A 23,298-nucleotide genomic window follows, 5' to 3' on the forward strand; every position below is an offset into this window, starting at 1 on the left:
TCACTGCTTTAAGCTGCAGACACTCAGAGCTCCCCACAATCGGCTAACGGCACATTGAAACCATTCAATCACAGCACGCATGTGTGGAATACATTTGTGCACACAGATCAAAACGCTACTGTACTTTTGAAACGCTGTGTTTGTTCACGTCTGACTGAGAGGAAGGCGCTGTGAAAACTCGGCATCAAACCACATGAAGAAGTCACCGGGTTCCTGTACAAAAACCACTACTTTGACATTGTGTTTCAGTGTGTGTGAACGCTGGAGACCCAGACAGAAATGCTGCTGAGAACCAAACCAAATAGGCCAACAGATGCACGTCTCCTTCTCTGCACACGGCGGGACTCCACAAACGTTCTCACGCTGCTCTCACGTTGGAGGCGAACCCGAAGGAAGAGAAAGACTGCCAAGGATCGTCGTCTTGTAACATTTAGATGTAACCGTGACATGATCCACTGTGGAGAGCCCACAGCTGAGAATAAACCCGATCAGTGGACAGCACTGTGATTGGTCAGGTAACTCTGCGTCAGGATAAATGATGGTCCAGGGTCAGTAAAGACATGTTGGGTCGTCTGTACCGACCACAGTTAAATTACTTAACTCGGAAATATTTTTTTATAGTTTGGGAGCAAATTTGTGAAAACTTATGAAGCAACAGCGACGAGGTGGTGCTGCAGCTCAGCAAAGAGGCGGGAAAGTGAAAGATCAGACAAAAGATAAGGTGTTTATCAAGCTGACATCAAAACTTTCAGTAAGTCTGTTATCAAAGCATCGGATCGAGAAGAACAGGAGTGGTCTGAAACGCAGAGCCTGAAGATGGCAGGAGGCCGTCTTTCACGCGCAGGAAACTGATCTGAGAGCTGCTTTAGCGCTCTGGAGTGATCAGGTGACCCATCGACGGTGGCCTGGGTTTGAGTCCGCCCTGGGTCATTCACTGGGTGCCTACAAACTGAAAAGCCAGCTTTCTCATGATCACAGAATCTGCTTCCTCATTGTCATCTTTAGAAGCATCACGACATCATCGTGTCGACAAAGCGTTTTGGAATTTTGCGTCGTTTTATCAGAAACGGTGTGTAAACAAAGACGATCTCATTTTATGTGAACTTCCTCTTCCTCCTCTTTGTGGATATTAAACTGTAACAGCCGGGAAACGGCCACACTAGTTGGACCGTCTGAACCTCCAGGCGCTGCCTCAGTTCGATGTTTGAACAGATTATCACACATCCCACTTTCACTGCATGTGACCAGCGTGCAGTGCTGTTACTAAACACGGCCTGCTGCTTGGTGAGATGTTTGCTGACTGAAGCAACGTGTGGGGCCCCCACACGTTGAGCAATTCACCCGAGCTCACTTTTATAATCACAGGATAATCTGCATGTCATCTTCATTCAGGAGGAAGATTAAGATGAGGTTTATGAAATGCTGAATGTCTGCTTTACTTCTGCAAAACAACCACATCGACGCATGTTAGCCACTTCTCTCTTCTGCCAGAAAACAATCCCTCACTGCTTTTAGCTGTTCAAAGTCTGCACCCCTTCAAAATAAAAGCTTCAGGAAATTGGGCACTGAATCAATCATGCGTCTGCTTCCATTAAATTACACCATGTTATCACGCCCGCCCTCCAACTCACCGATCACGGTGTCGTAGTCCACGATGTCGAAGTAGACCACGGCCACAGAGCTCCAGACTCCCAGCAGACCCAGGACCACAAACCAGGTGAACACGGAGTACTTTGGGCCTCCACCTGCATCTCCTCCGCCTCCTCCCTCTGTCCTCTTTCCATTTTTGCTCTCCACCGGCACCGTCTTCCCCTCTGCAGGTGTGAAAAGCTGATGTTAATACCAAAGCCAGTTTGAGTAACATTTATTTCTTCTTTGAACGTGTCAACTGAGGCACGATCGCGCCTGCTGCCAGATTTAGATCAGCAGTTAACGTGCTGATAGCAACAAACTCGGTGTCACCCACAGACAGACAAGATCACACAGCACAGAGCTTTGTTGTTGAAGAATGAAGTGAAATCTGAGCATCGGGGCCACGTCTTTATTTCAAACCGTCGCAGAGAGGACGACAGCGCGCAGGTTCAAATCTGCACCACTGAAAATAAAAATGTTCTCGTGCAATAAGTTTTGTGTATTTCACAAAATGTATGCAAACTTTCATCGTCACAGCACGAGCTGGAGAACAACGCTGGTGCTGATTGATCGCCAAACAAAATGCAATGACTGGAGCAGGCGTCAAACCTGACGGCAGCTTTATCGTGTGGACGTGTCCTGCACTCCTGAGGTTACGAGGCTCAAAAACACTGAAAACATTTATTTATGAAATTAAAAAAGCAAAACAAAACTTAAACAGCAAACAGAGAAAAATATTTTTTTATTTACAAAACGACCAGAAAATAAGGAACATGCACACACATGTGCACCAGTATCTGTGCACCAGTCTTGCTCACCTGCACAGGTAATCAAGCATATTAATGTGTTATGACATCAGCAAACAGCAGCAGGCTGAAGTTGGGCGATCAGATTTAAGCCCTCTTTAGTGACTAAGGTTCAGACTTAGTGGACTGAGGCGTCATGTTTCCAGCTGGTTTTCCTCAGGACAGATTTGGCACATTGTCGTACTATTTTAAGTGCTTTGGGAAAACAAGGAGACCGAGTGGGAGAGCGAGACAGGAAGTACAGGCGGAGAGCGCTATGACGTGATTAAACTGTAGGTCGGAGTGTCGGCTGAAGGAAAACTTCTGGTGAAAGTCTGAACGTCCAGGAAAAACAAAGAGGGAACAGAGAGAGGGGCAACATGGCTCCACAAAGGACAACCCGACCCAGGAATAGAGCGAGAGACACCGAGTCAATATGACCCCGACAGAGAGAGAGATGACAACAGCTGTTTCAGGACTGAACAGGCTGCAGATAAAGAACAGCTGTCTGCTTTTGCACTGCGTGAAAATGTCACTAAGAGCACTCCTGAAATAGCCCGAGGCTGCGTTCAACACGTGTGCGGTTAAAACACCTCAAGTGTCTCTAAAAGCACTAAAGACTGTAGAAAGCAGCACGTAATGACAGCAGTGATGGAAAAAGCATCACCTCGGTCCTGATGTGGCTGATAAACACCCGGCAGTGTTTGTGGGTCACAGCTAAGGTGCTGTGAGTTTCACCTGGTTCAGACACCAGGACGAAGAACTAGCTTTAGAGTTTAAAGAGCAAAGGTTACGGTTATCTAAGGTTACGTCCACACTGAGGCTACGTCCACACTGAGGCTACGTCCACACTGAGGCTACGTCCACACTGAGGCTACGTCCACACTGAGGCTACGTCCACACTGAGGTTACGGTTATCTAAGGCTGCGTCCACACTGAGGCTACGTCCACACTGAGGTTACGGTTATCTAAGGCTGCGTCCACACTGAGGCTACGTCCACACTGAGGTTACGGTTATCTAAGGCTGCGTCCACACTGAGGCTACGTCCACACTGAGGTTACGGTTATCTAAGGCTGCGTCCACACTGAGGCTACGTCCACACTGAGGCTACGTCCACACTGAGGCTGCGTCCACACTGAGGCTGCGTCCACACTGAGGCTGCGTCCGCACTGAGGCTACGTCCGCACTGAGGCTACGTCCGCACTGAGGCTACGTCCACACTGAGGTTACGGTTATCTAAGGCTGCATCCACACTGAGGCTACGTCCACACTGAGGCTGCGTCCACACTGAGGCTACGTCCACACTGAGGCTGCGTCCACACTGAGGCTGCGTCCGCACTGAGGCTACGTCCGCACTGAGGCTACGTCCGCACTGAGGCTACGTCCACACTGAGGTTACGGTTATCTAAGGCTGCATCCACACTGAGGCTACGTCCACACTGAGGCTGCGTCCACACTGAGGCTACGTCCGCACTGAGGCTACGTCCGCACTGAGGTTACGGTTATCTAAGGCTGCATCCACACTGAGGCTACGTCCACACTGAGGCTACCTCCACACTGAGGCTACGTCCACACTGAGGCTACGTCCACACTGAGGCTACGTCCACACTAAGGTTACGTCCACACTGAGGCTACGTCCACACTGAGGCTACGTCCGCACTGAGGCTACGTCCACACTGAGGCTACGTCCACACTGAGGCTACGTCCAAACTGAGGCTACGTCCGCACTGAGGCTACGTCCACACTGAGGCTACGTCCGCACTGAGGCTACGTCCACACTGAGGTTACGGTTATCTAAGGCTGCGTCCACACTGAGGCTACGTCCACACTGAGGTTACGTCCACACTAAGGCTACGTCCACACTGAGGCTACGTCCACACTGAGGCTACGTCCGCACTGAGGCTACGTCCACACTGAGGCTACGTCCGCACTGAGGCTACGTCCGCACTGAGGCTACGTCCGCACTGAGGCTACGTCCGCACTGAGGCTACGTCCACACTGAGGCTACGTCCACACTGAGGCTACGTCCACACTGAGGCTACGTCCACACTGAGGCTACGTCCACACTGAGGCTACGTCCACACTGAGGTTACGTCCACACTGAGGCTACGTCCACACGAATACGCTTTGGTTTGAAAACGCATCTTTTTGGCCTCCCGTCCACACTGAGACGCCGTTTGCAGAAACCTTTGGAAACGTTCTCCAAAGCGGACACATTTGAAAACCCAGTTTTCGCATTGCGGTGTGGACAGCGAACCCCGAGCCTTTTCAAAAACGATGACACATTTTAGTCATGTGATGCAGTCATGTGACCAATGAAACTAAGATAGCGGAGGGCGTTATACAGCAGGTGTTTGACAGCCTTATTAAAGATTAATATCAGTCTGTAGATGCTCCAGAGAGCTTTTCCTCAAATTCTTTAACTCTCACTCGCTTTTGCAACTTTGTACTTTTGTGTTACTCGCAGCAACAACTCCACCTCATTGTGAGTCCGTTTAAATAACTCGGTGCTTTCCCTCGACATTCTGACGCGACGTTACAAAGAGCCGGAAACTAATAAACGGCAGACAGAAATGAAGCTTCTTGTGTTTCACGCATGTGCAGGACTGGACCGTAAGCGCTTCAGTTGTTTCAATGTGGACGCACAACTCTGTGAAAACGACTGAAAGCGCCAGTGTGGACGCGGAGCGCTTTCAGACATTTTCAAACTTATCCGGGCGAGTGTGGACAGAGCCAAAGTCATCGAAGCAGCCACGCCGCCCCCAGTGGGACACCCTGCTGCGGGTTTAAGTAAATGATTGCTGGTTCAATTCCAGCCGGAGACACAAACCCCCTTTGTGTAACCAAGCACTGCTACAGCACAGCAAACAGCAGCTTCCTGTATCCAAGTAAGGCATGGACATTTACTCACGACCCTCACACACCTCTCTCAGGGTGGGAACGTGGACTTTACAGCCCAGTAAACCCAGTAAATCGTCTTCATCACTGCTGACCTGATGTCCCACAAACCCGAGAAACTCAAGCAAACTTTGGTCACTTTGGGTTTCAAGTACTTTGTCTGAGTTACTGGGAATTTACACTTTGGATGGAAATTCAATCCACAGCTGCGCAGCGACCTCCCACCCTGCACCGTAACCTTCATCAAAGTGTAACTGAAAATCAGGGCGATGCAACAACTGCGATTGTACGATTCCTATAAAAACATTATCACTGTACCTGCTGGAAGCCTACAGAGAAACAGCGTTGCTCCGGTGAAAAGTCTGCTTAAACCTAAACCTGATGTTAAAAGATTTTGGATTAGACACAATGACGTGTAATCTGAATACCGACGCCAACAAACTGATGCTGAGACACATTCGCTTCACACCAAAATCACCACAAGCCTTCACAGCATCACCAGGGTTCATCTTGGCAGCTTTTATTGTGAAAAGCTGCCACAGGATGTAGCCGAGTTCGTGTTAAAAGCATGCTGCACACCATACGAGGTGAAACCACACGAAACTCTGACCTAAGAAGTGTTCCAAACCGGGCCAGTCCATGCCTGTCCTACCTGTCTCCTGGACAACAGGCTGCACTTCCTTCTGTGCACGTGTCACTTCCTCCTCCTGCTTCACGCCTCCTAAACGAGCCAAACCCGACCAGGTGAGAGCCAAACCTAAACTGAACCAAACCTCATGCATGCCTCAGTCCTACCTGTCTCCTGCAGCAGAGGCTGCGTTTCATCCTCTAACAGCGGCTCCACCTCCTCTTCAGTGTACATCACCTCCTCCACCTCCTCCTCCTCGGCGTGGATCTCCTCTACATGAGCTGCACCAGGAGAGGAGGTGTAGGAGGTGCCGTAGTGGCGGTATCGCTCCATGGGTGGAAGCACCACACTAAACCAGCATCAAAAACATTAAAAACAGAAAGTGAAGCTCCTTCACGCACAAGATGAAACTGACCTGCAGGACAAAACCTGAAGACGTCACAGACCGAAGATTAACGCACCAAAACTATCGGAGTTTTCTCAACCAGGTGACGGCGTGCTTGAAGAAAACAAGCAGCTTTAAAAGTTCGAGGAGGAACTCAACGAAGTGACAGAAGGAGACAAAAACAATCCGAAAGAACAAAGACTCTAAACGAACGATCGTCAAAAAGCTTCAGCGACTCTCAGCGTCTCCGAGCAAAGACAAAGAGTGAAGGAGCTCCTCCTCCTCTTCCTCCCAGCAGCACAGGGATTGTGACGGGCTGCTGAACCTGATCCACACTATTATTAGAGCTGACAAACCCTGCGACGCTGGCTGAGAGATGCCAGAGAGGACAGAATAGCCCCTGCATAACCTTGACACCGGCATTTCTGGACTCTCTCAGCTGTTGCGGCGTTTCAGAAATAATCAGCAGGTAGTACGGCCACGCCAGAAAAACCAAGGTGCTGTACTGGTCCTGAACCACAGCAGGGAACCAATGATTGTTGGGGCTCTGAGTGAAGTGGGTGTTAACCCTTTACAGCCGATCGGAGCGGGCACGCTCTGTTTTGCGTAACTATTTTTAAATCCCGGTAGCTCTGCAACCACTTAAGCTAGCACAATAATTTTTTTTGCATATGAAACTGGAGGAGTTGTACTTACATCTTATGCCATCAGCTTGTCCTAGGTCACAGTTTCCTTCCACATATAGCTTTGCAAAAACTGCATAAAAATCACTTGCAGCAACAAAAACATAATATTCCAGAAACACGCTTCGCCGATCCATCAGCTGTTTGTAACACTTCCTACGTCCATCAGCGCGAACTATCACATGACCGCATGACCTGCCCGAAACCGGAAGTGACGTCATTTTGCGGAAATGTAGTTTTTTACGATCGGGCCCTTATGAGCTTGTGTTTTACTTGTTATGTGTTTTAAAAAGTTATGTTTGAGTTTATGACTTTCTGTGTCGTTTCTGGGATGCTTAGGACTCATATTGCACTGCTGGAAATAGTTTATTTTGATGCATATGCTGTTATTTTGCAAATTTGCACTATAATATTTATTTTCGTTTTTCCTGCAGTATATAAAAATTGGTGTATTTCAAAAATAAAACTATGAAGACACTCAAAATAAATTTCCTGTGGTGGGAAACTAGTTTGTGTAACTTTTTTGTATTTACAGTTTTGAGGGATAAGCCTCTTAAATTTCTCTAACTAGAAATATATGTTAAAAAAACAAAAACGATTTTCAATTTTTTTGTAGTTTATTGCACTTTTTTGCAATTTATGTAATTACTATGCACCTAATGCAGACATATTATTAAAGTTTGGGCTATAATGGTTGTATTGATGTATAGCAACTTGAAATGCTCCCAAAAATGGCTCCACAGCATGTAAAAATATAATATAAGCTCTGGCGAACCTGGTTCTATGGTAGGTCTTAAAGGGTTAATGGTGGATAACACCCCCATAAGTGTGGCAGTTTTGCAAGCAGAGCGCGTTTTCCCCCTGAATACAAATATTTTTGGATGACCTGTTTTAAAGACGAGATCCGAGAACACAAACGGCAGTTCAAGCGCTCGCGATGGTTCAAACACAAGAGTAACGACGGTATCAGCAGGTATGACCCACAGGTTCAGGCTCCGGACGACCAGAGGTCAGAGGTCAATGTACGGTCCGACTCAGGCTGACAACGTTTACTCTCGAGGTCTTTATGCACCAAACGCATAAAATGGGTCAAATAATTTCATGTGTTAAAGATATTTTCCTGCTCTTAATGCATCGCCAACAGCGTAATTTAATAGGACGAATTTGAGGCACTTCAGTTTTTTGGATCGTGCTCGATTTTTCATATTTAATAAACAGACCTGACCAATCACATCACTGCGTTTGGCGCTCGTGACTCGAAGCGCCTACTGGTACTGAATATACAACGAAATGGAAACAGCACAATAGTGTAATCTTGCAGACTAAGAGAACAAGTGTGATAGTGGTGCACTGATGAGCACAGCTTATCTTTCCAGCGCTGACTCGGCTGCCTGTATAAAAACCAACCTGTGTAGTTTTACAGTAAAACTGCTGCCCTTCAGCAACTGTATCACTCTTTGTGAAGCAACTTCTGGAATTGCCAACTTGATTCTAATGAACTGATAGCAGAGCGACTGAGCTGTATTACCCTTTTATCTCCACCTCGACCCACCAAAGTCACTCTGAAGACAGCAGCTGACTGTGAGTGGTCCGTCTCCTTAGCAACAACACTGGAAGCTGATTGGACATCACAACGATTTTGTTTGTGGTCTCCAGCAGCTGAACAAGTACATCAAAAGCCAGCTGTTCCAGGTGCTTTTATATTCAGCCAAGATTTCCTCATAGTGGTCGGAAAATTATTCCCAGTGCTCATATCACAGGTTTACAAGCTCACACCAGCATGGAGGGTTACACATGATGTTTGGGCATTTGGACACATGAAAAATAAAGAGGCTCTAATAACACGTGTGTGTGTGTGTGTGTGGGGGGGGGGGGGGGGGCACTCTTCATGGTTTGTGAAAAAAAAGCAAACTTCCTGTTTGTATTAACAACCATGAAGAGGCTGCTCTGGTCTTAGAGTACCTCATTACAGCCAGTTCTGCTTTTATGTGATAAGAACCTTACGATCCATCACTCGTCACTGTGTGTGTGTGTGTGTGTGTTTATATCTGTGTGTGCGTGTCAGAGTTGTGTATGCACACAGTCACGGATGTCAAACGGGTGTTATTCTTGCTCTCACCTGATCGAACAGATGTTTGCATGTGTTGTTACAAATGGAAAGCATGTGTGAGAGAAACGTGGAGGTAACACTGTTGAATGTTTAAAAGCTAAAATGTGACAGCAGCAGCAGTGAGCACTTTGTAACACCCAACATTTATCTTTGATGTGAAATTATATGTGTTTGTATTTCAGGCTTTTGGGGACCCTGTGTAAAGACCTCAGACTGTCTCAGGAATGTCAGTGAAAGCATGATTCATGTGTTTTTGCCCTTTAAATTAATTACAGATTGCAGTGAGGAATAACCCGGTTTATATCGGGCTTATAAATGTGTAAATAATGAGCGGGGCCAGTAAACTCCCGCACAGATAACAGAGATAACATGAACCCCTCGCTGCTGCCTGGGAGAAAGTTAGCTGCCGTTAGCAGGCTGTTATTGATGGGGGCTAGGTTAGCTTAGCGTCGTTTCCACGGCCACTTTCATGTTACCGATGGGCAATGAAGCTATAATCACACAGAGCATGCCGGGATTTATCAGGGAGGTTAAACTGGGAGTCTGCTTTATTGTGATCATTTAGCAGCGCTAGCAGAGAAAGGGGCGAAACCAGTCCCGCTCTCTTGTATCGCGAGAACATCCAACCAGACTCCATTGAAAATTCTTCCAGTCGTATATGCATTTGTTTAGAGACGGCGCTACAAGTTATAAACATAAAATACGACATCTGCGGGAATATTTAAAAACCACTTCTCCACTCGGCTTCAGTAAAATACAGCAATTGTGATGCGTTTATTATAATTAGATATTTAACAGCATGTTAATGACGCTTCAGGACGCCAGGCAGTGCGCACTTTTCGCTGTTGGAACCACGGGAGATCTACCTCCGAAAGTAGGAGTCTACGTTATATTTTGTATCAGTGTATTAGCCGAATCGAAGAACTAATCTTATGGATTAAAAATATATTCTCGCTTTTGATGTACTACACGCGATCCTTTCCAAAGACTGAAAATAGCTATAAACTGCAGAATGTTAAACGGAAGTCTGAATTAGAGACACAGGCGGGAGAACCCAGTCAGATAAAGGGTACGTACCTTTTTTTGAGTGGTTTCTGGGATTCTTTCTCTGCGCCATTGCTTCGTAAAGTACCCGATGTTTGTTTCAGTCAAGCAGCGATGAGGTGACTCTCTAACCTGGCCGTGGTTGTCGCGGTGAAAGCTCCTGTTTGCTTTCTGCTCTCCGCTCTGTGCGATGGAGCGACGCGTTCACCAAAAATCACGTCCTCACTTGGATACCAGCAAAGCCAACGTCCATGGTAACCGTGATTGGCTTAGTAGTTCACAAATCAGAGCTGCCTAATGAGTGTGTGGGTGGGGCAACAGGCGGGTTCTTGTGTTTTCTCACCAATCAGATTCCTGCGCTGCTTCCCAGTGTCGTTCCTCCCTCTGGAGAGGAGCAAAAACGTGGCAGAAGAGGGAGAGGAGTTTTAAACATCGGGGCGGAGGGACACAGCTAATGGGGGTTTTAATAACCTTTATTGATAGCGTTGTTACGGTTTAAAGTTAACATTGAATAAAGCAGGTTTTAAATTAGATCATAAGAACGGAAACGCGATGAAGTAAATAAAATACTTTCATTAACTTTTAGGAAACAATTTCTTGTTGTTTGATTATTTATTTTATGGTCTATATAAATAGCCCACTCAGAGCTGAAGTAATGTTCTATTATTGATTTAGGGTTATAAATGAAACAAGTGGTGCAGACAAACTACGCTGAGGGAGCAGAAATGAAAAAACAAATGCACCAGAAGTCTCCACAAAACTCAGAAACCCACCACCTCTGCTGAGATGGCACAAAAACGTTTCTCCTGTTTGTGATGCTAAAACGCCTCACAGTCAGTCACCGGAAACTCTTAGTTCACCTCTTATTGCAAAATATAAACAGACCCAGTTAATAATACAACAATTGTTTTATTGAAGGTGGGGGAGCAAGCTGGCATGTAGTAAATGTGATTGTCCACTAGATGGAGACAAACACAGAAGAACACTGAGCCCTATCGCTGCAGCTGAGTAAAGAGAACCTTTATTTAACTTTTAATAGTACACTAATAGTTCTGCCTATCATAAACAGGTGCAGCTCTACAGTGCATCAATTCCAGCCTAAAGTCTGGCCATGCTCCCCAAGAATGAATGATTTCTGTCCTGCAGTGGGGAAAAAAGAAAGAAATAAGTGGTGCAGTGGTCACATCAGTCCATCCGTGTCCCTATGTGGCTTCTCTACACGAACCCGGGCTTCTTCCCACAGTTCTGAGACATCCATGAGGATGAATGTTTGTCTGTCTTACAAGTGTCAGACATGCAGCAGAACTTATGAGCCGATGCACACATAAACACTGGTTAAAGGCTTGTTTTGTTCAACCACTATTCTTCAGCTGGACACATCGAAACAGAGTTTGAAGATGTTCAGAAGATAAATTTGGAGGACAATGAAATTCTTTCCTCAGTATCAAAGAAGCCAGACTTCTGTTGTTGTACCATCAGGCTTTTTCCACATCCTAGAAGAAAACTCTGCAAGAAAACATCCTCCTAACTGCAGCTGTTCAAAGGCTGCTGGCTCATATCAATCAGTCAATCAGGAGTCAGTTGTGGCCAGTGACATCTACGACGCTGTTGCATGCTGGGGCAGCAGGTTGAGGGTCGCAGATGCCAACAGACTTAATAAACTGATCCACAAGGCCAGTAATGTTGTGGCGATGGAGCTGGACTCTGTTAGGGTGGTGTCTGAGAGGTGGATGTTGTCCAAGATTAAGACAATACTGGGCAATACCTCCCACCCACTCCATGACGTACTGGGTAGCCACAGGAGCACGTTCAGTGGGAGACCGAGATGACCCAAAAGCACCACTGACCAACACAGGAAATCATTCCTGCCTGTGGCCGTCTCCCTGTACAACTCCTCCATCTAACACACTGTAAACACTGCAATAGTTACACCCTTTTTTTGCACACCCTCTTTCTACTCAGTAATATTGCTGCCAGTATTCTTGATATTTATTTATAACCACCTCTGTCAATCCCATTATGGAGTGATTTGTGTATATATTGTGCTATTTCTTAAATCTGTAACATATTATATGGTTAAATAGTCTAGCCTGTTTTTCTTACTGTTACTGTACTGGAGCAACTGTAACTCACATCATTTTCCTTAAAGTATGCTGATTCTGAAATTGCAAACAAAATATTTTACAAACTTCAAAGAAAAATAATTTAATTAATTAATTATACTTTAATTAATTAGCTACTTAATTACTTCCATTTTTAATTAGTTAATGACATGTGTTTAATTAATTGTTAAATGATGTAATAATTTGACTTATTTTGGCAAGTGAGGCCCTCCATAGCTCACGGAGGCTCGTTTATTGCTTCGCACTCCAGACCAGCAGGTGGCGATGATGCGGATCGGAGGTGGTGGAACAACGGAAGTACAGTCAGACAAGAAGAAGAAGCAGCTGCAGGAAAAAGAAGGATAAAAATTGAAGATCCGCTTCAGCGCAACTGTCCAGCCTACCCAAGACTTCCAGCCCGGGTTTGTGGCCTGAGCTCGTCCGGAGGAAACCACCGCGTTTGCGCCTGAGGTTAGCCCGCTATGTCCCGGGCGCTCATTAGGCGCGTGCGGAGGCAGCTGCATACCTGAAGCTGACACGTGTGAGACGGGCTGGTGGAGACAACGCGAGCCCACTGCGCCACACGAAAGTGTCTCCACCACAGCCTGAAAACACGAATTTAGACTCGCAGTCAAAGTTTAAGTGTCGACGTGACGTACTCATTAAACACGGTTTATCTGCGATAATAATATTATTCATTTTAATGTTGCAGCTGCAGATGGTTTGAATGAATTCCCCTCTGCTGCAGCATCATGTAGAACATCTGTAAAATAAGAAGGAAGTAAAACTTTAAAGTACAATGTTTGCATATTAACAAGTACATCCAAAGTTTACTTCAGTAAGGTACTTGAGTAAATCATATTGCATCACATTGTAGTGCAGAGAACAGTTTTGTGTGGATCTGATATTTGCCATTTCATTGCCTTTAACCTTTTTTTCAAATTTCACCTGCAAAGAGACGGTTTTACCTGCTTTTATGGAGAAACTTCCTCATGTGTGCGCAACAGATTCTTCTTCAGGTGATTTTTATAAAGCAGCTCACATCCCCAGGTTGATTCAATTCAATTCAAAATGTGTTTGTATAGCACATTTAAAAGGAACAGAGTTAACCAAAGTGCTTCACAACAGGTTAAGAACAAGAAAAAACAATAGAGAAACAAATACAGATAAATGACAATAAATTAACATTAAAAACACCAAACAGGCCCTGATGGTACTCAAACTGAACTTGAATTAAAAGCAAAGTAAAAAGTGAGTTTTAAGATGTGATTTAAAAGACTGAATCTGGCTGGACGATCTGGGTGCTCTTTTGGGGTCGTACATGTTGAGGAGTTCGTTTAAATAACTGGGTGCCATATTATTTAAAACTTTAAAATTAAGTAAAAGAATCTTAAAATCAATATGATACTTTACAGGGAGCCAGTGTAAGTTTGCTAAAACTGGAGTGATGTGTTCATACATTCTAAGACCTGTTAAAAGACGTGCAGCAGCATAACTGCAAGCGATGGAGAGTGTTGGAGACCCAAACAGAGGGAACTGCAGTGATGAAGGCATGAATAAGTGTTTGTAGGTCTCCTGGGGGAAGATCAGGCTTAGCTTTGGCAATTTCACATAACTGATAAAAACTTGTTGTCACATCTGTGGACACTTGCTTCTCTAATTTAAAGGAGATATCTAAAACCACTCCTTACAGTGAGAGAAAGATGAGAAGCTAGAGGACCGAGGGTATCGGCTAACTTGTTCAAAGAGGCGTGAGTTCCAAAAACCGACACTTCAGTTTTATTTTCATTTAGTGTAAGAAAACTCTGTGTTGACCAGTCTTTAACATCATGTAAACAGTTAAAGGCTGCACTGGGACTGAGACGTCCAGTTTCAAGGGGAAGTAAATTTTGATTTCATCAGCATAACAGTGAAAGGGAATGTTGTATTTCCTAAAAATAGATCCCAAAGGCAGGAGTCAAACCTAAAAGGACTAAAACACAGAGCAACCCGAGTCGACGGTTAAAAGAAGACCATTAAAATCTCGTAAAAGCGCAGTCACAGTACCAGTGATGGGAATAACGGCGTTGACTGTCTAGCACCACACCTGGAGCTCAGGGGGCAAAAGAATCACATGAGTGCTGCTGTTTGACTGAGGAAGGATAAAGGAGTCGTGGTCAATCACATGACCACTTACAGACAAAGCAACAAGGTGACATATACCAGTTTATAAACTGTGTTGATGGGCCAGTAAAACCAGAGTCATGATAAACGCGTGTTTGTTCCTCAATAGTTTCACCTGAGATGAAGGAGTGCGTTTCTACTCACGCGTGTTCAGAGTCAGTGACGAACACGTTCTTTATCATCTACAGACTTTTATGTCATGTTTACGTTTAGGATTGAATCCTGAATCTACGAGATAAAGGGTGGAGTCGAAATCTGAAAACACAGACGGAGGCTGATGTGATGGTGGGATGAAGACGATCTGAGGAAGAGGAGCTCGATCCTCCTTCAGCCGCTGCAGAGGAACAATGGGCTCTTCAAAGAAGGTGAGGAGTGCACCTCGGTGTCAGTGATGTGCTCTGACACAAAACTGTTGATGATAGATTTTGATGGAGCACAGCTCCCTGTTTCATCATAAACAGTGTGTGTGTCTGTGCGACGTGATGGCTACAAATAACAGCTAAATCCAAATTTGCACACGTTACACATTTCTTTGTCGGCTTACAGATACAAAGCAAAAACCTCTGTGCTTAGCTTCCCTGACTGTGTGTGAGTTTCAACTTATGAGTAAATTTACAAATTTTACAATCCAATCAGAGAGCAGATGAGTTTGGCTGTCGGAGGGGTGTTTTACTGAGCTTCAGGTCCTTCATCACAACGAAGGACAACAGTCTGTGCGTGTCTGAGTTCGGTGATTAGTGTGTCACAGGTTTATGTGCTTGCACAGAGACCTCCAGAGCCTTTTCAACAGCTCTGTGGACCTCAGGGGGAAGGAAGTGTTGTGGAAAGGACACTCTTCACTAGCCGGGATAGTTACAAAGCTTTCTTTCATTATGAATGAGTTGTTTCCTATTGAACATTTGAACATAATACAACAGAAACTGTTGTAGAGGATATAACGTCAGAGATATACGTGTTTTGAAATGACAAGGAGCAGGTGCATCTAGTACACGTAGAGCTGCTGCAAAAATATGACCCCAAGTGAGTGCAGTGACACCACATCTGTTGTGAATGGGCCTTTATGCTGCGCACTGTGACTCACAGCAATGGTCCCTGGTCAGTCCTGACTTTGTGTTTAAGTAATACTAACGTAGTAAAGGTATTTCTGACCACTGACATACCACATAGTACAACTTTGGTAAGCTGCACAGCTTGATGGATTGTCAGAGCATTATGGCTGCCGTAGTGAAAAGCTTCGTGGAGTAATCTGGGTCCAAAACTCCGTCAACTTCAGGTCCCAAAGTCAAACGAATACTAAGAGTTAAAAACGGTCTAAATTCTTTCATCTTTAAAAGAATCATCAGCGTTGCTGCTTTATCGGGTGTAACAATTAAGTTTTACATCGATGCATCCATGAAAACAGAATTTATTAAATTTAACAGAGATAGAAGTTAACAGGAAGTTAGCTCGCTAGTTTACACCTAAACATGACATGTTCTAAGAGATTTTTGAAACTAATTCAAACGTACAGCTCTGCTATCACTTCCAACATAAATGAAGACAGAAAACTAAACAGCAGTGGCCTTTGAGGGGTCACTGAAGTTTGACTACCTGATATATAATTTTGTGCTACGTGATTGCTAGCGACACAGCTATGTTAGCATAACATTAGCACAGTGAAGCTGGAGGATGAACGCCAACTTCTCTTCCACTCGATAAAAGTGCTTCATCTCTTTGCTATGACTGTCGCCTGGCATAATTTGCAGATGATAATGGTTGTATTATCATACAGTGACATATGACAGCAGCCGCTGCGATGCTTTAGACCAAAACAGGCGCAGCTTGATGACATCATCAACACGCGCTATCGCGATAGAGCGATATAGTCAAAATCTCTATCGTTGGCCAAATTTATATTGTTTCTATCGTATATCGTTTCTATCGCCCACCCCTACTTGTAAGTTGAAACTCACACACAGCCAGGAAACCTGAGCGCAGAGTTTTACACGTAGTTTTTTGCTGTAACCAGGCCTTAACAAAAAAAATTGTAACTCGTGTAAATATTTTTTACAAACACACAAATTCTCATCTGCAGATGCACAAACATAAAATGTTCAGATATTTTGGTTTACATGGTTACAAAACTCAGTTCACAACTACATATTTGATTTACAAGTAGAGCAGGGCGATATGACCAAAGATATTTATCACGATATACATTTGAAAATTTGCGATAACGATATAACTGACGATATAATTGACACTAGACAAAATACTTTACAACTCAACTTTATTAGTGCAAAAAAACAAACAAACCCATCTATGTATTTTCACTTAAACAAGCAGCTGTTTTATGTGAATTAAAGTTATATAAACATGTAACAGTGCAAATTCCTCGCTGACAGTTTAACCAAAAGGCGTTTCCAGTGGAAACTGGCCGACATATCCTCAGCATAACCATGTATAATATCCACAAAACTTAAAAAGAGCTTATACACACACAATACAGTAGCATTATGTTGAAGCACAGTACGTATCACTCCGCGAGGCTCCGCCTACGATAGCCGTAATGCTCCGACAATCCATCAAGCGGTGCGGCTTCGTAGCTCAGCAAAGTCGTACTAAAACATTTTTTGACAGATTTTTGAGGGCCGTGCACATAAAATCGGTTCGGTAATAATGACGGCCCGCTTGTTCTACCAAAAATAGTGCTTTGGTGTGTATCTGACGGATGAAAGCCAAACCAGTTCCACACCACTGAAGTTGCAGCATTTTTACAAACCAATTGTGGTTCATCTGTTTCATTTAACGATCCGGTTTCGCTCTTCTCATTCTCCGTTGCCACCATGCTTTTTCCGCAATGTGTGTATGAAAACAAAGGCACTGCGCATCCGCGTTTTACCCATATTCTATTGCGATATTTCATTTTCTTATCATTGCCCAACATTATAATGGTATCATCATGAACTGTATGATGTGGCCCAGCCCTAATCACACAAAATGTCACAAAGATGGGTCTCACCTTTTTCTCATGAGAGAACAATGTGGTTTAAGGTTGACTATGAATACTTTGCACTCACTGTCTCTACTCCTCAATCAATCAATCAGAACTTTATTCGCCACATGCAAGTTGCCCTGCAGTGAAATGGGGACCCCCCCCCCCCCCCCCCCGACCTTACATACACAACACAGACATCACATGGGGAGACAGATCAGAGATCAGTAGTATTACGGAAAAACACAGAAATGTACAATACAATGAGAAAGTCCAAGAGTGATAAAAGAGACCTCTGCTCATGCTGGGCTCCTATGGGAGGACAGCATGAGAACAGAAAACAAACAAACAAAAAATAAATCTGCATCTGTTTGTTGTTCCAGAAATGTAAAAGACAAAGCAAAGTGAGAACTCAGCGATCTCAGGATGATAAGGCTTCCCCAGCAACAAACAAAGACAAATCACACCCCTGCGAAGAATGTGGAAAGGCTTTTCCCACTGCAAAACGGCTCAGAAACCACCAACGCATCCACTCTGGAGTGAAACCCTTCAACTGTGAGCACTGTGAAAAGGCTTTTATCACAGCAGCAGCTCTAAGAATTCACACACGTATTCACACTGGAGAAAAACCCTTCAGCTGTGACCAGTGTCAAAAGACTTTTCGTCACACATCTGCCCTCACGGTACACAAGCGCACCCACACTGGAGAAAAACCATATCCCTGTGATCAATGTGAGAAAGCTTTCCCAGTTTTATGTGCTTTAAAAGAACACCAGAACACCCACACTGGAAGGAGACCGTACTCCTGTGGCCAGTGTGGAAAGTCATTTAATCATATAGCAGCCTTGAAAAGACACCTGCGCATCCACACTGGAGAGAAGCCGTACACCTGTGAGGAGTGTGGCAAGTCCTTCAGTATACTCAACTACCTGAAGGTACATAAGAGAGCTCACACTGGAGAAAAAAGGTTCTGGTGTGATGAGTGTGGGAAAGGATTCACAAAACAAAATAGTCTCAGAGAACACCAGAACAGCCATGCTGGGAAAAAACAACATTCCTGTGACCAGTGTGGAAAAGCTTTCTGTTGGGCAGCCAGCCTCAAAACACATAAGAAAATACATGAAAATGTGAAACAGTACCTGTGTGAGATATGTGGAAAAGCTTTCCTCTTGAAAGGAAATCTAAAGAAACACAGTAAACTTCATACAAGGGAGAAGCGTTACTCTTGTGACCAGTGCGAGGAAGCTTTCACTTCATCAGCTGAGCTCAGAAGGCACCAGCGAGTCCACTTTGGTGATAAAGTATACCGCTGTGATAAGTGTGAGAAAGGATTCACACAGTCCGGCAACCTCAAAATTCATCTACGCACTCACACTGGAGAAAAACCATACAAGTGTACCCAGTGTGAAAGAGCTTATGCCAAAAAACGTAGCTTAGCAGTGCACCTAGTTGCCCACTCTGGAGTGAAACTACATTCCTGTGATGAATGTGGGAAGGAGTTTGCTCATTTAGCATACCTGAAGAGGCATGAGCTCGTTCACAGTGGAGTGAAGGCACACAGCTGTGAGCTGTGTGGAAAGGCTTTTGTCAGCAAGAGTAACTTAAAAAATCATCAACACAGGCATACTGGAGTGAAACCATACAAGTGTGATAAGTGTGGGAAAGCTTTTTCCTCCAAGCAAGTCTTAACTCTCCATCAGCATACCCACTCTGGACTCAAGCCATATCGCTGTGACCTTTGTGGAAAAAACTTCAGCCAGAAAGTGACCCTGAAAAGACACAGACGAATGCACACGGGAGAGGATCTGTACTGCTGTGAAGTATGTGGTAGATGTTTTCCTTTGTATTCTGGACTAGAAGCCCACAAAGTTACACACACAGGGGAGAAACCGCATCGCTGTGAACAGTGTGGGAAGGCTTACAGCCATTATCGCAGCCTTATAATCCACAAACGAGACCACACTGGGGAGAGACCAGTCAAATGTGACCAGTGTGGTATGCGTTTTAAAAGTTCCAGCTCTCTGTGGCACCATCGACAGATTCACAAAGGAAAGAAACCAATTAAGTGCCATCACTGTCAGGTATTTGGAATGGATTTCAAGAAATGTTTTCTGAAATCTTTTTTTTTCATATCATATTGTTTTAAGTATTTTAGACATTAGACAGTAAGTGCGGAGTCAGTGTGTTAGATGTGAGAAGTAAATACCTCAGATCTCAGACTGTAACTGATTATGCAGCTTTTTGTTAGCTCATTATTCACTGTAATTTATAAACCCAAGATTGTTTTCCTTATAACCTTTGGTAATTGTTTCAGAAATGGAGCAGCACATATGGCTCAAATCCTCGACGCTGTCAGCATTGTGGCAATAAACCATACCGCTGCGTCCAGTGTGGAAACACTTTCAGCCAGCTGTTAACCTTAAGAAGACACCAGAACATGCACACTGGACACAAACTGAACTATTGCAAAGAATGTGGGAAAGGCTTCCCAACACTGGGTCTATTAAAATGCCACAAAATTGTCCACAGTGGGGTTAAAGGTCATGTCTGTGATGTCTGTGAGTCATCATTCACCAACGCAGGTAATCTCCGAAGACACAAACGAATTCACACAGGGGAGAAACCATTCAAGTGTCGACATTGTGAGAAAAGTTTCACATCCTCAGGTCATCGCACGCTTCATGAACGTGGGCACACTGGAGAAAGACCATACTCCTGTGACGAGTGTGGGAAAAGCTTCAGACATTCAAGATCTTACCGCATACATCATCTCATCCACACCAAAGAGATAATAATTCCTTGTGAAGTTTGTGGAAAGATATTCAACTCCCTGTCTTCATTTGAGTACCACGAACGTACCCACACTGGGGAGAAACCTTTTAAGTGCAAACACTGTGACAAATCCTTTATTTCAGCATCTATGCGCGCACGACATGCACATGTTCACGACAAAGAGCAACAGTATGACTGTGACCAGTGCGACAAGAGTTTCAGGACTCACAATTCCTACACCATTCACAAGCGCAGCCACATTGCAAATAAGCAGTTTTATTGTTACCAGTGCCCAAAAATATTTGCTTCATCGCGAGGTCTGTGGAAACATCAGGTCAAACATGCTGAGCAGAAATCATTTCCTTCACTGGATAAAAGGAAGTGCCTCGAAGCATCTAGCCAGACTTATGGTCTCAGACTTAAAACCCTCGAGATCAGGCTGCACAGAATAGATATAGATTCCTGAGATTTCAGTTAGTGTCACGTTTTGTGTACTGTCTTAACTTTCAGTACCTTTAAAGTTCGGTAGCAGTACAACAAAGTGGTACATTAGATTATCCATTGTTTGATGACCTTATTGGTCTGCTGTGCAGTGGTGCTAGTTTCTCTATAGGCCCTGAGAAAACCAGTAAAAATGTAGAGTAAAAAAGTGGTTTAGAGATTGAAATGATAAAAAGAAATATTGTTAAACACTTAAGCCCCACACCCCCGGTACCGGGGGCAAAAAGGAGGAGATCACGTTTAATCGGTTATAACGCGGGTTGAGAAATATAAGTCCAGACATGTGTGGTATCCACAGAAACCTCAGAATCTCAGCTAAAATGTCATAAAAACCATTTCTACAACCACCAAACACACCAAAAACAAGCCGTGATTAAACGAGCAGTTACGTAAATGCGCAGAAGTCCGCTAAACAAACAAAACCGAACCAGAAATTCTTCAGACTTCGTGTAACCAGCTAGAGATAGGCTGGTTAGCTTCCAGGGCTATCACTGACTCCACACACCAAGTTTCACCACGATCAGACCAAAATTCACTGAATGAGCCGTAAAAGAAGACCACAAAAACACACAGCAGCGCAATTGCGCTAAGACAAAAATTGGCTTACCGTCCCGATTTCCTCCGTTATTGTAGCTGGTAGCCATGTGAACAGTAGTTACCATACCTACCTAGCCGCATCAGAGCAATTTTCCGTCAACAACCTCCATTTTAGACCCACCTACAGACACGTGACTGAACAGACGCCACATGCTGTAAATTTGGGCCCACGTGGGTTTTGGCATCACAACGTCTGATTGGTTGAAGTGGCGTGAACGTGGCATCGTTACTGTGAATCTATTGGCTCAAACGATTAAAAAGAGGTGTCAATCACGCAAATTCACCAAAAGAAACCGAAGTTACAGCCCCTCAGAGTTTAAAGGGCCAGAGGCCAATCAAACGCTCCAGGCGCGCTGCAGAAAAGGGCCATTGCCATGTAAATGTGTGGTTAATTCTTCAAAAAAATTTTTTTTTTTTTAAAAAAAAAGCATTTTTAGGCCTGTTAATAAAATTTGTTAATTTCTGCTCTTTAAAACCTAAAAAAATCAACTGGCATGGTGTCCAATTGTGTGCCAAAATTGGACATTTTTGTACAATGTCTGGATATTCATGTCTTGACAGGGCTGTAATTTTTCACTGTTTCACTCTAGAAACATGAATCTTTGCACAGATGATGTTTATATGTTGGTTACTGAATTTCTGGAACCAAATGTGATCTGAGGCATATTTTTCAAATGCTAAAAATTTAAAAAATATAATTAGGCGAGGATAAAATCTACTTACTTTTTCTGTGTTCCAGTCTCAGTAACTTTGACACAGTAATATCTGCTTCAATATTTACACCTCTGATGAAATTTCCCAAGTGTTAGCTTTATTTTGATACCAAGATTGTAAGGACAGAGTTTGTAATTGCCGAGAAATAATATAATAATTAAATTTGGGCATTACATTTTCGAGCAGGAAGCTCAGAAACCCCCTTGGGGCTTAAGAGGTTAAATAAGCAAATTAAATTACCTCCAGGACTGTAAGGGGACTTAAGCCTAAGTGAAAGAAACACTTGGGCCTTTGTTAATGTTTCATGTTCCATTAGCTCAGTCAGTGAAAGTTTAGACAGAATGTTTTGGTTTGGTTAGATTCACACAAGTTCTTATTAGATAAAACTGTTCAAACTGGAAACAGTCTGAAAAAATTTACCAGTGCTAGAATTTTTCAAACCAGCAACTGCCAGTCAGTGGAAATGGAGTATTTGCATATGTTTAATACACTTCCTCTGGGTGGTTATAAAAGTTTTAGTTGCATACTTTTAATTTAGTTTTAGTTTACCTTTATGTTCTTTGTCAACACTTCCTTTGGATTTTAGCAACATTTGAACATTGCTAAGGGTGATGCAAGCGTGAGTCTCCATAATAATTATTGCCTCAGACAACAGCATTGTGGTTTAGCTGTCAGAAATTGTATTATTTGTGAACCTTTCTTGTTTTGCTACTCAGAATTTGTAAAGAAGATAAGACTTAACCTTTTGTAGGGGACTGAAAAAAAATGAAAAGTATTATTATTATTTTACTTCTCTGACTTTTTCTCTCAAGATTTTTGTTTAATAAGTGTGGTTCGTCATCTCGTAAGGCTGTTGAGGAAATTTACTCACCATTTGAATAAAGTTCTGAATGAAAAAAAATACTGGTTTGTCAAGTTGTGAAAATTCCACTTAATTATTATTAAGTAGATCAGAAACAGCTTGTGGCTGGATTATTCCTAAATCTTCAAAAAGCATTTAAGAAAAAATCAACCATGAAATCGTAATTAATAATCACTATTAAACAATATGGGATGGATTATTTACATCTAATTTTACAATCAGATGTAAATAATTTTACATCTGATTGTAAAAGTATTTAAGGGACAGGAAACAATTTGAAAGTTGGGAGAATATTCCTCATCATGCTTGTGGTGTTCCTGGAGGTTCTGTACTTGATCCATAAGGATTCAGTATTTATTTAGTTATTTGTAAAGTATCTGATTCACAAATATTTGTTTTTTCTGGGCGATAAGGATCATCCTGTTTGGGAATTGTCCAACTAAAGTG

At 43.6% G+C, this 23,298-nt stretch overlaps 2 protein-coding genes across 8 annotated transcripts in view; one reads left to right on the top strand and one right to left on the bottom strand.

Moving 5' to 3' along the window:
* The window catches only part of unm_hu7910 (un-named hu7910), a 45,725-nt gene extending 35,296 nt beyond the window's left edge, over positions 1-10,429 (bottom strand). For 2 of the 7 annotated variants that reach the window (XM_026180488.1, XM_026180489.1), the window contains exons 1-4: positions 6,406-6,857; positions 6,112-6,293; positions 5,969-6,037; positions 1,632-1,814 (exon numbers count right to left, since the gene is read on the bottom strand). In XM_026180488.1, coding sequence (XP_026036273.1) covers positions 1,632-1,814; positions 5,969-6,037; positions 6,112-6,277 — 418 coding nt within the window. In that variant the 5' untranslated portion in view covers positions 6,278-6,293; positions 6,406-6,857. Of the gene's footprint in view, positions 1-1,631; positions 1,815-5,968; positions 6,038-6,111; positions 6,294-6,405; positions 6,858-10,199 lie in introns of those variants that run through there. The other 5 variants (XM_026180485.1, XM_026180483.1, XM_026180484.1 and 2 more) reach the window with 4 other exon arrangements.
* Positions 10,430-12,508: 2,079 nt separating this feature from the next.
* Positions 12,509-22,100, top strand: LOC113029563 (zinc finger protein 91-like). The gene is made up of 4 exons (XM_026180482.1): positions 12,509-12,739; positions 14,645-14,796; positions 17,789-19,486; positions 19,720-22,100. Exons 2-4 carry the CDS (start codon positions 14,779-14,781, stop codon positions 20,641-20,643), a joined length of 2,640 nt encoding a protein of 879 aa, XP_026036267.1. The 5' UTR covers positions 12,509-12,739; positions 14,645-14,778; the 3' UTR covers positions 20,644-22,100.
* Positions 22,101-23,298: the final 1,198 nt, after the last annotated feature.

Source organism: Astatotilapia calliptera, chromosome 9 (genome assembly GCF_900246225.1).
Source record: "Astatotilapia calliptera chromosome 9, fAstCal1.2, whole genome shotgun sequence".
In the NCBI taxonomy this organism is placed as follows: domain Eukaryota; kingdom Metazoa; phylum Chordata; class Actinopteri; order Cichliformes; family Cichlidae; genus Astatotilapia; species Astatotilapia calliptera.